Genomic DNA, 15,789 nt, shown 5'->3' with positions numbered 1-15,789 from the left:
TGATCCATTAGAAGGAGGACACACCCTAATTACTGGTGAGTGGGTCCTGATTAAGAAACCACATAAGGATCCACTGGAGAGCTCAATGGGAAGGTTCTTATCAAGTGCTGTTACCAACTTGGCGGTGAAGGTAGAAGGCCAAAGTAAATGGATATATGCCAGACACAGCAAGTGAGCTGAAGTGGCACCTGAGGCAGACAATAAGCACTGTGGTTAATGTGCTAGTGACTTCTTGACCCAGTGCTATGCTGCTGGTCTGCTGGTCTGTAGTGAACGAATCACTAACAGCCAGAAGACTTCAAGCAAATCGACAACTACTGGACATTATGAAGTTTATTCTGATATTAGTTGTTGTTATTTTTTTTTACAATTTCCCCTACTTACAATGAGTACTAATATTCCTCTAATACGTTTTATCATTGTTTACATCTCTTTTACATGTACTGTATAACAGTTATTAATAAAATAGTTCAAACTCAGGTAAGTATGCCTAATAATCTGCCTAAATCTGACATAATCCTATGAATACTTTGAAGAGTATATCCTTTAGTATTTTCATAACTGAGGTAGTGTTTGATTACTTTATACTTGATGTAGATATCACAGGTTTTTCTGCCTCTGTATTTTCAGATGTCATGATTCTAAATGTGTGATTTAGAATCAAAAAGGGTGTTGTTAAATCTGACTGTATCATTGTTATTTTCTCTGCAGTTTAACAGTTAATTGTCTGCTTGTATTTTATATGATTACTTATATATGAGTAATTACTTAGTATGTTTCCTAGTGGTCACAGTATGTATACGCAGTTGTTCAGTGTGTCCCCGGTGGATACATTAGTATGATTCTGGAAAGCTCTGGAAACTTCTCTTTGTGCTGTATTATTTGAAATAAGAGGTTTCTGACTGGCTGACTCTTATCTGTAAAAATTTTAATGGAATTTTGCTTTTCTACTTATGTAGTATAAAAAGAGCTGTTCCACATAGGGCATGATCTTTTTATGTTTGTTTCTCCCTTCTGCTACTATGCACTGCTCCTGTAACTGTCTGTTTTAGATTTTCTTTGCTCTGTTAACATGAAACAACACAATCTGTGCCTCTTTCCTGACTTCTGAAAGAACCTTGAATTGAAAACATCAGAATCCAACAGTCCCTTCGAATAATTGTTGGAGTGAGATACACTTTAAGTCATAGGGAGAGATTGTGAATTAATATCAAAGTAGACCCAAGTATACAGCTATATAAGGTCTGTTTTGATATCCATTCATAACTTATATATGGCATGATCTACCTAATGGTATGTAACCAGAAGTTTTTCACCGTATCTCAGCACAAGGAATAATAAACCAATAAAATCAACATATAATCCTTCAAATGTCCAATCAGCCAAGCACTATCCATCATCACTCACCATGATGGATGATTCCATTCTCCAATAGCGCTTGGCCCAGATGAACTCCTTCTTCAGGCTTACTGATCTCTTTAATTTCCATCAGCCATGCGACAAACTCACTGAAGTATCAAAACAAAAAGTTCCAATTAAAATACTGCTGCTCCCAAATAGCCAATCAGTACTCTATCACATGCTATATTTTATCCTTTTGGAAGTCCCAGAATGCAAATCTCTGAAACTGGCTTTGACTGGCAGTTTTCACTGCAGCTTTCAGATATCATGGATAACCATTATTTAGATTTGGGTAGTGGAGAACATTGAAACATTGCTAAGGATGTCCTGATAAATATCTACATTTTCCTCTACTGCACTGCTACAAAACTCTGGCCCACCCAGCTCCCCAGATTATACATGGCAGCAGAGTAGAAAGTATGCTTTTCATTACTTATTCTTCCAGCTCATAGACAGTCAGAATGAGGATGGTGGTCACTAGGATTGCAACGCACTTTGGTGACTTTGCCATCCTTCAAGTCTCTAGACCCTCCTGGTGTCTGGTTGAAAGATAACAGGATATTCAACATGCATGGGTTCCTCACAGTGTCCAGATCAAACTCACAGAGACCAACCATGCAAAGAAGGCTTGTCATGGTCATTGAGGCAGTCAGCACTGATTAGTCTGAGCACACTGAGGAAGACTTTAAAACCATAAGGCATAGGAGCAGAGTTAGGACATTTAGCCCATCGAGTCTACCCCACCATTCCATCATGGCTGATCCCAGATCCCACTCAATCCCATACACCTGCCTTCTTGCCATATCCTTTCATGCCCTGACTGATCAGGAAGCTATCAACTTCCGCATTAAATATACAGATTTAAATATACAGGACTTGGCCTCCACCACAGTTCATGGCAGAACATTCCACATATTTACTACTCTCTAGTTAAAAAAAAATTCCTCCTTACCTCCATTCTAAAGGGTTGCCCCTCAATTTTGAGGTCATGTCCTCTAGTTCTGGATACACACACCAGAGGAAACATCCTCTCCACATCCACCCTAATCTTGTCTTCTTTCCCAAAGACTCAACCTTTAAATTAACTTTCTGGGAGTCTTGCACGAGGACTCCTGAGTCCCTCTGCACCTCTGATGTTTGAACCTTCTTCTCAGTTAGATAATAGTCTGAACTATTGTTCCTTTTACTGAAGAACTCATAAGTTCTGTCTTTGATGCAAAAAGATATAATCCTAGTACTGCCCCACCAGTTTAGAGGTTGAATGGGACATTGACAGCTGCAAAAATGACCTCATAAGCAAACAGAATCTCTGTTGAAGTACTAAACCATCGCATCAATCTACTTCTGTTGTGAAGATATTGACTCTTCTACAGTTGAGGACAGCATACAGAGAGGTGGTAATGGTGACCATCTCCAAAAAAAGAGATAAATCCAATGTGGCAATGCCTAAGAGGTCACCATGCTATCTGCCTCAAGGAACATTGTAATCTTTCTTCTCAATCACCATCTCAGAGTGACCAAAGACCCTCTGAGAGATGCTGTGCTGATTTCTTCATCACAAAGTGCAATTGTGACCTTTATGCTGATTTCAGAAAATATGCAGAGACAGGCACCAGCCACTTCATGATACAAGGGATGAGGTTCTGCTCAATGAACATAGGGAGTTAGAAGTTAAATTAGTAAATTAAGACACAGGGTAGTAATCTCCAGATTATTCCCAATGTCATATATTGGTGAGGTTGGAAATAGAAGGATAGGCCAGATATGGTTGAGAACATGGTGTAGGGGACAGGATTTCAATTTCTTGGATCATGAGGATCTCTTCCTCAGTAGAGATGATAAGTTAAAGAGTGACAGGTTGAACTAGAGAGGAACTAGTATCCTAGCAGGTAAATCTGCTAGTGATTGGCAGGGTGGTGGAATCTGAGCAGGAGCTAGTCATGGGATAAATCAACAGCCAGCAAGATCAAGTCTAGTAATCGGGATAGCCAGCGACGGTAAAGGTAGGGAAGGGAATATTCAGTTAAACTGCATTTATTTCAGTACCTAAGGTTTAACAAGACGGGAAACGTCTGGTGGGAACTTGAAGAACAGGTGTGTAGGAAAATTACTCACAGCTATAAGAATGACAAAAGGCATGTGCTGTAACGAGAGGTTGGGTTGTCTCCTCTGGAGCAGCAGAGGCCGAGGGAAGATCTAATGGAGGTTTATGTGAGGTGTAGGTAGAGCAGACAGCCAGTATCTTTTTCCCAGGGTTGAAGTGTCTAATACTAGAGGGCATGCATTTAAGGTGAGTGGGGCAAGTTCAAAGGAGATCTGAGGGGCAAATGTTGGGGGTGCCTGGAATGCACTGTCTGGTGTGGTGGTAGAGTAGATATATTAAAGACATTTAGATAGACACATGAATGTGAGGAAAATGAAGGATATGGACATTTTTCAGGCAGAAGAGATTAGTGTAGTTGGCCATTTGATAACTAACTTAACTGGTTTGGCCGAGGGACCTGTTCCTGAACTGTACTGTTCTATGTCCTAAACAGGTAACTGAAGCGAGTGCCAGGGCTGTAGTTACCATAATTCTATTAATTTTAAGATAGTAACAGAAAAGCATAGGTCAGGTCCACAGGTTAGGGTCCTAAAATGGAGCAGGTCCAATTTTGGAGGAAATTAGTCAGGATCTAACAGAGGTCAATTCAGTGAGCTTGCTTGAAGGAAAATTAACAAGTGGCAAGTGGAAGGCTTTTAAGGGTGTGACAGCAAGTATCCAAGAGCAATATGTTCCTGATAGGGAAGAAGGTAAACCTGGCAGATTTAGGGAACCCTGGCTGACAAAGGATATTGAAGCTCTGATCAGGCGAGAGAAGGAAGCATATATTGGGTGAGGAAGTTGAAATCAAGCAAATCCCTTTATGACTAAAAGATAATTAAGGATACTCTTATTGGGAAATCAATAGGACAAAGAAGGTACGAAATGGTTAAGGAAAATCCAAAGAGATTCTATAACTATATTAAGAGTAAAAGGGTGGCTAGGGAGACAGTAGATCCCCTTAGAGATCAGCAGAGTTAGCTATGTCTTGAGCCACAGGAGGTGGGTGTGATTTTAACAAATATTTCTCCTCAGTATCTACTGAGGAGAAAAATAATGTTTGCTGAAGAGATACGAAAAACAAGTGGAACTGTTTTGGAGGACATTCATATTACCAGGGAGTTGTATTTTAATCTCACAGCACATTAAGGTGAATAAATCCAGCACCTGACTGAATGTATCCTGTGACTGTAGAAGGTTAGAGAAGGAAGTCCCTGCAGAGATTCTTGATTCATTGTTTACCATGATTGAAGTTCCCAAAGGCTAGGAAGTGGCAAATGCCATTCCACTGTTTACAAAATGTAGCAAGGACGAGCCAAGTGACTACAGAATGTTCAGCCTAACATCAGTGGTGGGGAAGTCAGTGGAGGCGATTCCGAAGGACAGTATCAAGCAACGTTAGTTAGTTAGAGTCTGATTAGAAGGAGTCAGCAGGGTTTTCTGTGTGGAAGTCATGATTGATGAACATGTTAGCGTCTTTCAAAAGTAACTGATAAGGCAGATGAGGATGGCACTGTGAATGTTTTCTATTTGGACATTAGCACGGTCTTTGGCAATGTCTCACATGACAGTGTCCTCTGGAAGTTCAGTTGCCAAAATCTAGTAACAGCTAATTATGTAGATTCAAAGTTAGCTTGGAAGCAGGAAGTGGAAGGCAATAGTTGGAGATTGTTTCTCGCAATGGAGGCTACTGTTATGCCACAGGGGTTTGAATTGAGATCCCATTTACATAAAGGAATTGGATGTTCAAGATTTGATCAGCAAGTATGCAGATGACACAATTTAGGAGGCAGTGTTGATAGTGAAGAAGCTTATTGTAGATTACAAGGGGTTCTTGATCAGTTATGGAACTTTTGCCAATGAGTGGCAAATGGATTTCAATACAAATAACTCTGAGGTGATGCAATTTGGAACGTCAAACCCGCATAGGACTTATGAATGGTAGGGCACTTGGGATTGTAATGGAAGAGAGGAATCTAGGAGTACAAGTACACAGTTATGGACAGACTTGTAAAAAGAACACTTGGCATGCTGGCCTTCATCAGTCAGCGCACTGAGCACAGGAGCTAGGACATTATGTCACAGCTGTATAATTCATTGGTGAGCACACACTTTGAGTACTGTGTACAGTTTTGATCATCCTGTTGTAGGAAAGATGTGGTTAAACTGGAAAGAATACATAAAAGATTTACAACAATGGAGTGCATAAAAGATTCACATCTGGAGGATCTGAGTTACATGGAGAAGTTAAATAGGCTATGTCTTTGCTCCTTGGAAAGTAGGAGAATGAGGGGGCAACCAGATAGAAATGTTTAAAGTTATGAGAGGCATCAATAAGGTGGATGGTAATATCCTTTCCCTCAGGGTAGAGACATAAAAAACTAGGGGTCAGAAAATTGGAGTGGGGGGGAAGATTTAAAAGGGATACAAAGGGCAAAATTTTCACACAGAAGCTGGTGAGAATATGGAATGAGCTGCCAGAAGAAGTGGTTGAGGCACATACAACAGTGTCATTTAAGACACACTTAAATGAGAAGCAGAATATTTTCAAGAGAAGCAAAATCGAGAAAATGTCAGAGAAAAATATTAGGATTAAATAACCATTGCTGTCAGTGGTAATATTAAAATTTCATATCCTACCTGCCCAAAAAGCATTTTGGAAATGTGCTGAGTTTCCGTTTTCGGTCTTTGATTAAATTTTCCTGTTTACACAGCATATGGTATAGCTTTTCCCCTTTTTCGGAGATCATCATCCAGGTATCTTGTTCCACGCCTAGTTTCAAACCTAGTGAGTACAATCCAAAATACATCAACACTTTTCATTGTTCTACAGTTCCACAAAAAGAAATCGGTTTGTTCTCAACACAGAATATAACTGATGTTCTGCCATTGAGAATAAGACCATAAGACACAGGAGCAAAATTAGGCCATTCAGCCCATTGAGTCTGCTCCATTATTCCATCATGGCTGATCCAATATCCTTCTCACCCCCATTCTCCTGCCTTCTCCCCATAACCTTTGACACCCTTACGAATCAAGAACCTATCAACCTCTATCTTAAATTGATCCAACTGTAGCATGGCATTCCATAGATTTGCCACCCTCTGACTAAAAAAATTCCTCTTTATCTCTGTTCTAAGGAAACATCCCTCTATTCTGAGCCTGTGCATTCTGATCCTAGGGTCCCCCAATATAGGACATATCTACTCCACATTCAATTTATCTAAGCTTTTCAATATTCAATAGTTGAACTTGGTTGGACTTGAATAGGTTCGGAGCATGGCGTGGAGTAGCATATCAACTATTTATTGGTGGAATATGGTAGAGTATGCTTCTGGCATGAAACTCCCACAGCAAATGAATCAAATTAAATCTCAACTACCTACATTAGTCAAATACCACGGCTACAGGAGCACATCAGTTTGGTTATCCTCCAAGAAGAGACTCACCAGGTGACACAAAAACTTGTTCTAAGTTTACTGAGTATGAGTCAGGGGTATGATGGAACACATTCATTTATCTAGATGACAGCAATGCCAACTCTCAGGAAGCTCAACACAATCCAGAGCAAAGTAATCCACTTGTTCAACACGCCATGAGCTATTCTAAACTTTCACTTCCTTCTTCACCAGCACATAATTATTACATTGCATACCATGTACAAAATGCATGACAATCACTCACACAAGCTCATCAAAGAGCCATTCCCAAATTACAACTTCCACCACCAAGAAGGTCAGAGATCTGCAAGATACCCTCCAAGTTGCACAGCATCTCATCTCGGAAAGGTATCACAGATCTAAGCTCTGGAACCTTCAACACAACAGAACAATGGGAGTTCCTTCATTAGTAGCACTTCAGTAGTTCAATAGGACGGCTCTCACCACCTTCACCAGGACAATCAAGGATGGGCAATAAAAGTTGGTCTTGACACCAATGATAATATCCCAAATTAAAAATATGCTCTCCTTAAGTAGTCTGGTTTCCAAAGTTTGCAGGACAGCAGGGACTATTAATGTCCTGCAGTCATTTCTAATCACGGTCACCTGTCTCTCTCTCCAAAGCACCATCTCAGGCATGGATAGCCACTCGCAGAGGGAATGTAGGCAGGAGCACTGGCAAGAGTTTAGCTGCAAGTGAAGGATCCCTGAATGTGCGGCTGTGAGTAAGGGGCCAGAGCTCAGCTGCTAGTGGAGTGAGGGTCAAAGGGAGGGGAGCTGAGGAAGGATGGGAGGCAGAGGACAACAGCAGAGAAGAGATTCTTTAATTTAATTCATGTTCAACAAAGACTAAAGTTATACAGCTTACTCTTTCTTCGTTCTCGCTCCTTCAGAAAGGCCTCAAGCCATTCCTGCTTGTCTTCTGATGATTTTGCCATGCAGACAAACCATTTATTTTTGGCAGTGTTATGTATTTTCCAACCATTGATCACCGTATGACCACTGCTATGATAATCCGCTGGAGGAAAGATCAAAGATAATTATACATAACATTGTTTTATATTTTAAACCCCAACCAAAGAAATATGTTTGAAATATCACAAATTTTGAAAAATTATGATCTCACTTTTTTTTTACTTATTTGATTATCCACAGCATATGGTATAAATTGGTGCAAAGTGGCAAGAGATATTGAATTATCTAGTTCATTAATGCTGAAAATACATTGTTTTATAATGTAATTGAAAGTTCTTTATTCATTTGTGGAAAATAAATGAATAGTTGAATAAATGTAACACAAAGAACAATATCAAACTCTGAGAAATTAATAATAGAAAAGGCTATTTCATACCTCATCAAGCCAAAAACATTACACTGTTCAACATTAATTGAAAAAAAAAGACAAATTGTATTAGTAATGTAGCCATTTCCCTATCAGCTGAATTCACTGGTTCATATTTCAAGATGTGGACCAGGAGATCGTATCAAGTAATTTAAGTGTAATGCCCTGGTTCATATTTTTACTGTTATGCTGTATGTATTTCATTTAGCAGTTCTGTAGGAGTAGTCAGTTCTGCTGGCAGTCTGTTTGGGTTATTGTTGAAGATAAGGAACGTGTGCCATCCAATTTGGATGGTAGAATTAAAGGGAGGCTTTCTTGGTGAGGGACACTAAGGTTGGTCTTCGGGGATTTTTATGGTTCTGTGAGAGATGAAGAGAGAAGATGCTGGGAAGAACCAGTTGTTTGTTCAAGAAGGATGCAAAGAAAGTTCAGAAGATGATGTGTGCTTTCACGTTGACTGAGGGTCCAGCACATGAGTGACAGAGAAGTTCAAGACTTGGGCACATTTGACTGTTTAATTAAAATGGGCCCTTTTCTTTTAGTTTTTTTCTTTACTAACCCTTAAGTTAAGATTCAAATATATAATTCCTTTAATCATGCGCAATGTACTGTCTGTTAATTTGTGGCTCTAATTTGTAACAGGGTAGCAAATTACACAGCATCCACACAAACTGGGGTTTGGGGCAGGATTGCCTTCTCAATCTCATGAGTTTGGAGAGTGTTTTCCCTAGACTAATGCAGTTAAGGAAACCAGGGGGGTTCATAAAGCACTAAGTAATATTTCTTAAATAACCCCAAAGTCAAATACTTTTCTTTCCTCCAGTCCAGAGCACTACTTACAAACACAGAAAAATCCCAACCACTTGGGATGGATGGGACTAGGGAGAATGATAGCTTGGCACAGAATAGATGGGCCAAAGGGCCTGCTTCTGTATTGTAGTGTTCTATAATTCTGTAACTCTATGACTTGAAAGAGGGATACTTTATCCATTGAAAACTGGTGGATTGCTAACAACGGAAATGTAAAAAAATTAAATCTCAGATTCATTTCAAAATGTCCTACTTCCAAAGAAAGACAGAGACGAGAAACCTATTCCCAGGAAATGGTTTGGCTATTAGACTATTAGATTAAACCCGGCAGAACAAATTACTTTGCAACATGCCCAAAACACTGGAGGAACTCAGCAGATCAGGCAGCATCTAAAGATGGGAATAAACAGTTGATGTTTTGTGCCACAACTCTTCATCAGGACTGAAAAGGAAGAGGGCAGAAACCAGAATGAGAAGGTAGGGGGAGGAGAAGTATAAGCTGACAGGTGGCAGGTGAGGGGGGTAAGGTAGTGGGTGTGGGAGGGGTGTTGTGAGAAGGTGATAGGTGAAAGGCTGATGAAGAAAGAATCTAATAGGACAGGACTATGGAAAACAGAATAAAGAGAAGGAAAGTACCAGACCTGGAAGGACTGTTTAGGACGCTGAGTGCTGGTGAGGGTGGAAGTGAAAGGCCGGGTATAGCACTTGTCACATTTGCAGGGAATTAGCGTCCCCAGTGAGGTAGTACTTCACCTGGAAGTCTGTTGAGGTCATTTATTGCTTTCAGTGATCCCAATTTGGCCTCCTCTACATTGGTGAGACCCTGCGCAAATAGGGGGATCACTTCATGGAGCACCTTTACTCTGTATGCGGTAAAATGTAAGATCTTCCAGTGGCCATCTATTTCAATTCAACTTCTTATTCTTATATCAACATATCTGTCCACGGCCTTCTCTACCTCTGTTCCTGCACCCCCTGCCCCTTCTTCTCTATTTCCATTCCCCATTCTGGTGATCCTTTCACTCCTTCTCTTCCCTTCACTAGCCCTTATGACCTGCCCATCACCTCCCTCTAGTTCTCCACTTATTTCCCTTTATTCAATGGTCCACTCTCCTCTCCTATAGATCCTTTCTTCAGCCCCTAATCTCTTTCACCTATCTCTTCCCAACGTCCATCATCCCTCCTCCCCATCCACCCGCCTTCCCCTTCACCTGATCTCAGCTATCACCTGCCAGCTTGAACTCCTTCCTATCCCCCCCCTATTCTAGACTCTAATCCCTTCAGTTTGAATCCTGATGAAGAGCCTCAGCCCAAAACATAGACTGCTTATTTCTTTCCATTGATGCTGCCTGACTTTGCTCGTAATTTCCAGTATCTGCTGAATCTCTCATGTCTCTAACTTCTCTTACATATTTTTGTCCCAGAATAAAAGTACAGTGTATCAAGGATATTTTAAAAAAAATGCTAAAAATCTGTGTAGCTCTGCCTTTAGGCCATCCCTACCAAACTTCAAGCTTACTTGCTTTCCTGCCATCAGAATGTCCCCCAACCACCTACCCACCTACGAGGAACCAGATCAGCAGTGGACCCCAGGATCAGGACCCAATAGGATCATCTCCTTCAGGATCAGAACATCCACTCACTAATAGGGTTAAGAATTGGATCCTCTCCTCTCTTTATGCTAACCAGAAATATCCAGGCCTTTATCTGTGGCTGAGGACTGTTCCAGAATGCACTCTGGCCATCTGGATGCCAGGCCTGTCAAAACTGGCAGAATTCCAGGCAGGTCTCTTAAATAAAAAGCTACAATTTACAATAGCTGTGAAATACCCATCAGGACCTCTTTTTCACCCATCAGACACTTTGCACCTGTCCAGATTTCTAACTTTTCCTGATATTGCATACTTGCAGTAAAAGAAGTGTTTTCAATAGAGCAAACTTCAGTATTTACTGTTTTAGCAATCGGCTCAGTTCTGTATTTGGAAAAAAAAAGTGATACAGTGCAGCCAGAGTGCGTCAGAAATAGAAGGAATAAATATTTCAGGTAACAGACTGAATGTTCCCTCAGTAGGATGCTTTGTCCCATATGGTGTTGTGCTTGGGTGGGTAATGTTTGTGTTGTGGAGAATATTCTACTACATATCTATTGTGTCATTCACAGGGTAGAAATAGTCTAAGGTGTCAGAATATTAATACCTCAGATTCTCTAAAATAAACAAGAAAGCAGATTGTGTGAAAGGCAGAAATTGTTGAGAATATGTCATGAAAACTGCAGTGGGTTAACTACTTCCCAATGTAAATCTTGGTGGTTGAGGCTCTGTCCCAGAGCCTGAACTTGTGCTCTATTTATAATTTTATTATGTTTACTTTCGTGGTTATAACACTAATCATCAAAATATCTATAGTTCAGATGCTATGGAAAATTACAATGATTTTGTAAACAACTGTTTTTGCTTAACTTCTCCCCTTATTGCTTTGACCGCTCTGATTCCTCCACATGGAAAGAATGAATGAACTAATTGTGTTTTAAGAGTTTCCCTGGGTCCCTCATTGTCAATGTAGAATCTTGCTGATGTATCACAATGTGACCGTCGCACAAATCATCTGTAAGATTACCTTCATTTTCCTGCCTAGCTATTATGTTTACACATTAATTCTAAACCAGGCTAACATGTTGATTTATTCTCCTTCCCACATCCTTGTGGGAAATGTTAATCATAGAAAAAAATTGTCCTGTGGGTAGAATCTCAGAATTCCTTTGAACACCGTTTTCTAAGTCACACCCAATCAAGGATATTTTCCATGATTTGGAGTTTGCATTGCATTAGTCATAACGTTCAAAGCACCAAGTTGTTGAAGAAGGTGATTCCAGTCGTTATACATCTGGTGCAGTAAGTTCCGAGTGAAAATATGTGAGTTCAGAAGTTATTTGAAATATGTAAGTTAATGTATGTTAACAAACATACACTTGGTGGCCATTTTATTAGGTGAACCTGTGCATTGGCCATTAATGCAAATATCTAATCAGCCAATCATGTGTAGCAACTCAATACATAAAAGAATGCAGACATGATCAAGATGTTCAGTTGTTGTTCAGGCCAAACCTAAGAAAGGGGTAGAAATGTGATCTACGTGACTTTGACCATGGAATGATAGTTGGTATTAAACAGGATGATTTAAGTATCTCAGAAATTGCTGATCGCCTGGGATTTTCATGCACAACAGTCTCTAGGGTTTACAGAAAATGGTGCAAAAAATACTTCCAGTGAGTAGCCATTCTGTGGGCAAAAATGCCTTGTTAATAAGACAGGTCTATCTGCGGATACATAAGGGTCTTTTAGAACCTCTTAGATAGGTACATGGAGCTTAGAAAATTAGAGGGCTATACGCTAAGAAAATTCTAGGCAGTTTCGAGAGTAGGCTGCATGGTCGGCACAACATTGTGGGCCGAAGGGCCTGTCACAGAAACATAGAAAATAGGTGCAGAAGTAGGCCATTCGGCCCTTCGAGCCTGCACCGCCATTCAGTATGATTATGGCTGATCATCCAACAGAATTCTGTACCTGCTTTCTCTCCATACCCCCTGATCCCTTTAGCCACAAGGGCCATATCTAACTTCCTCTTAAATATAGACAATTAACCAGCCTCAACTGTTTCCTGTGGCAGAGAATTCCACAGATTCACCACTCTCTGTGTGAAGAAATTTTTCCTCATCTCGGTCCTAAAAGGCTTCCCCTTTATCCTTAAACTGTGACCCCTCGGTCTGGACTTCCCCAACATCGGAAACAATCTTCCTGCAACTAGCCTGACCAATCCCTTTAGAATTTTATACGTTTCAATAAGATTCCCTCCTCAATCTTCTAAATTCTACTGAGTATGAGCCTAATCAATCCAGTCTTTCTTCATATGAAAGTCCTGCCATCCCAGGAATCAATCTGGTGAACCTTCTTTGTACTCCCTCTATGGCAAGAACGTCTTTCCTCAGATTAGGGGACCAAAACTGCACACAATACTCTAGGTGCGGTCTCACCAAGACCTTGTACAACAGCAGTAGAACCTCCCTGCTCCTGTACTCAAATCCTTTTGCTATGAATGCCAACATACCATTTGCCTTTTTCACCACCTGCTGTACCTGCATGACCACCTTCAATGATTGGTGTACAATGAAACCCAGGTCTCGTTGCACCTCCCCTTTTCCTAAACAGCCACCATTCAGATAATAATCTGTTTTCCTGTTCTTGCAACCAAAGTGGATAACCTCACATTTATCCACATTAAATTGCATCTGCCATGAATTTGCCCACTCACCAAACCTATCCAAGTGATCCTGCATCCTCTTAGCATCCTCCTCATAGCTAACACTGCCGCCCAGCTTCGTGTCATCTGAAAACTTGGAGATGCTGCATTTAATTTCCTCGTCTAAATCATTAATATATATTGTAAACAACTGGGGTCCCAGCACTGAGCCTTGCGGTACCCCACTAGTCACTGCCTGCCATTCTGAAAAGGTCCCGTTTACTTCCACTCTTTGCTTCCTGTCTGCCAACCAATTCTCTACCACATCAATACCATACCCCCAATACAGTGTGCTTTAAGTTTACACACTAATCTCCTGTGTGGGACCTTGTCAAAAGCCTTTTGAAAATCTAAATATACCACATCCACTGGCTCTCCCCTATCCACTCTACTAGTTACATCTTCAAAAAATTCTATCAGATTCGTCAGACATGATTTTCCTTTCACAAATCCATGCTGACTTTGTCCGATGATTTCACCTCTTTCCAAATGTGCTGTTATCACATCTTTGATAACCGACTCTAGCATTTTCCCCACCATCGATGTCAGACTCACCAGTCTATAATTCCCCGGTTTTTCTCTCCCTCCTTTTTTAAAAAGTGGGGTTACATTAGCCACCTTCCAATCCTCAGGAACTAATCCAGAATCTGAGTTTTGAAAAATGATCACTAATGCATCCATTATTTCTTGGGCTACTTCCTTAAGCACTCTGGGATGCAGACCATCTGGCCCTGGGGATTTATCTGCCTTTAATCCCTTCAATTTACCTAACACCACTTCCCAACTAACATGTATTTCCCTCAGTTCCTCCATCTCACTAGACCCTTGGTCCCTTACTATTTCCGGAAGATTATTTATGTCCTCCTTAGTGAATTCAGAATCAAAGTAGTTATTCAATTGGTCTGCCATGTCTTTGTTCCCTATGACCAATTCACCCGTTTCTGACTGTAAGGGACCAATCTTTTTCTTTTCACATATCTATAAAAGCTTTTACAGTCAGTTTTTATGTTCCCTGCCAGCTTTCTCTCATAATCTTTTCTCCCTTTCCTAATTAAGCCCTTTGTCCTCCTCTGCTGGTCTCTGAATTTCTCCCAGTCCTCAGGTGTGCTGCTTTGTTTTTGCTACTTTATATGTTTCTTCTTTGGACTTGATACTATCCCTAATTTCCCTTGTCAGCCACGAGTGCATTACCTTCCCTGGTTTATTCTTTTGCCAAACTGGGATGAACAATTGTTGTAGTTCATCCATGTGATCTTTAAATGCTTGCCATTGCATATCCACCGTCAACCCCTTTAAGTATCATTTGCCATTCTATCTTAGCTAATTCACGTCTCATACCCTTGTTAAGTTCAGAACCTTTGTTTTTGAATTAACTATGTCACTCTCCATCTTAATGAAGAATTCCACCATATTATGGTCACTCTTACCCAAGGGGCCTCGCATGACAAGATTGCTAACTAACCCTTCCTCATTGCTCAATACCCAATCTAGAATGGCCTGCTCTCTAGGTGGTTCCTCGACATGTTGGTTCAGAAAACCATCCCGCATACATTCCAAGAAATCCTCTTCCTCAGCACCCTTACCAATTTGGTTCACCCAATCTATATGTAGATTGAAGTCACCCATTATAACTACTGTTCCTTTATTGCACGCGATTCTAATTTCCTGTATAATGCCATCCCCAACCTCACTACTACTGTTAGGTGGCCTGTACACAACTCCCACCAGCGTTTTCTGCCCCTTAGTGTTATGCAGCTCTACCCATATCTATTCCACATCCTCCAGGCTAATGTCCTTCCTTTCTATTGCGTTAATCTCCTCTCTAACCAGCAAAGCTACCCCACCTCCTTTTCTTTCCTGTCTATCCCTCCTGAATATTGAATATCCCTGGATGTTGAGCTCCCATCCTTGGTCACCCTGGAGCAATGTCTCTGTGATCCCAACTATATCATATTCATTAATAACTATCTGCGCATTTAATTCATCCACCTTGTTACGAATGCTCCTCGCATTGACACACAAAGCCTTCAGGCTTGTTTTTTACAACACTCTTAGCCCTTATACAATTATGTTGAAAAGTGGCTTTTTTTTGCTTTTTGCCCTGGATTTGCCTGCCACCTTACTACTTTTTGCTTCTACCCTCATTTTACATCCCTCTGTCTCTCTGTGCTTGTTTCCATCCCCCTGCCACATTAGTTTAAATCCTCCTGAACAGCAGTAGCAAACGCTCCCCCTAGGACATTGGTTCCAGTCCAGCCCAGGTGCAGACCGTCCTGTTTATACCGGTCCCACCTCCCCCAGAACTGGTTCCAATGCCCCAGAAATTTGAATCCCTCCCCCTTACACCATTTTTCAAGCCACGTATTCATCTGAAATATTCTCCTATTTCTACTCTGACTAGCACATGGCACTGGTAG

General features: G+C 40.8%; 1 protein-coding gene across 1 annotated transcript in view; it reads right to left on the bottom strand.

Moving 5' to 3' along the window:
* Positions 1-15,789, bottom strand: part of prex2 (phosphatidylinositol-3,4,5-trisphosphate-dependent Rac exchange factor 2) — a 410,668-nt gene that overhangs the window by 249,537 nt on the left and 145,342 nt on the right. Inside the window, exons 9-11 of the mRNA XM_059982440.1 lie at positions 7,793-7,942; positions 6,125-6,269; positions 1,408-1,508 (exon numbers count right to left, since the gene is read on the bottom strand). Coding sequence (XP_059838423.1) covers positions 1,408-1,508; positions 6,125-6,269; positions 7,793-7,942 — 396 coding nt within the window. The remainder of the gene's footprint in view (positions 1-1,407; positions 1,509-6,124; positions 6,270-7,792; positions 7,943-15,789) is intronic.

This window comes from Hypanus sabinus, chromosome 1 (assembly GCF_030144855.1).
Source record: "Hypanus sabinus isolate sHypSab1 chromosome 1, sHypSab1.hap1, whole genome shotgun sequence".
NCBI lineage: Eukaryota > Metazoa > Chordata > Chondrichthyes > Myliobatiformes > Dasyatidae > Hypanus > Hypanus sabinus.
This window is presented reverse-complemented; position numbering and strand designations above follow the sequence as displayed.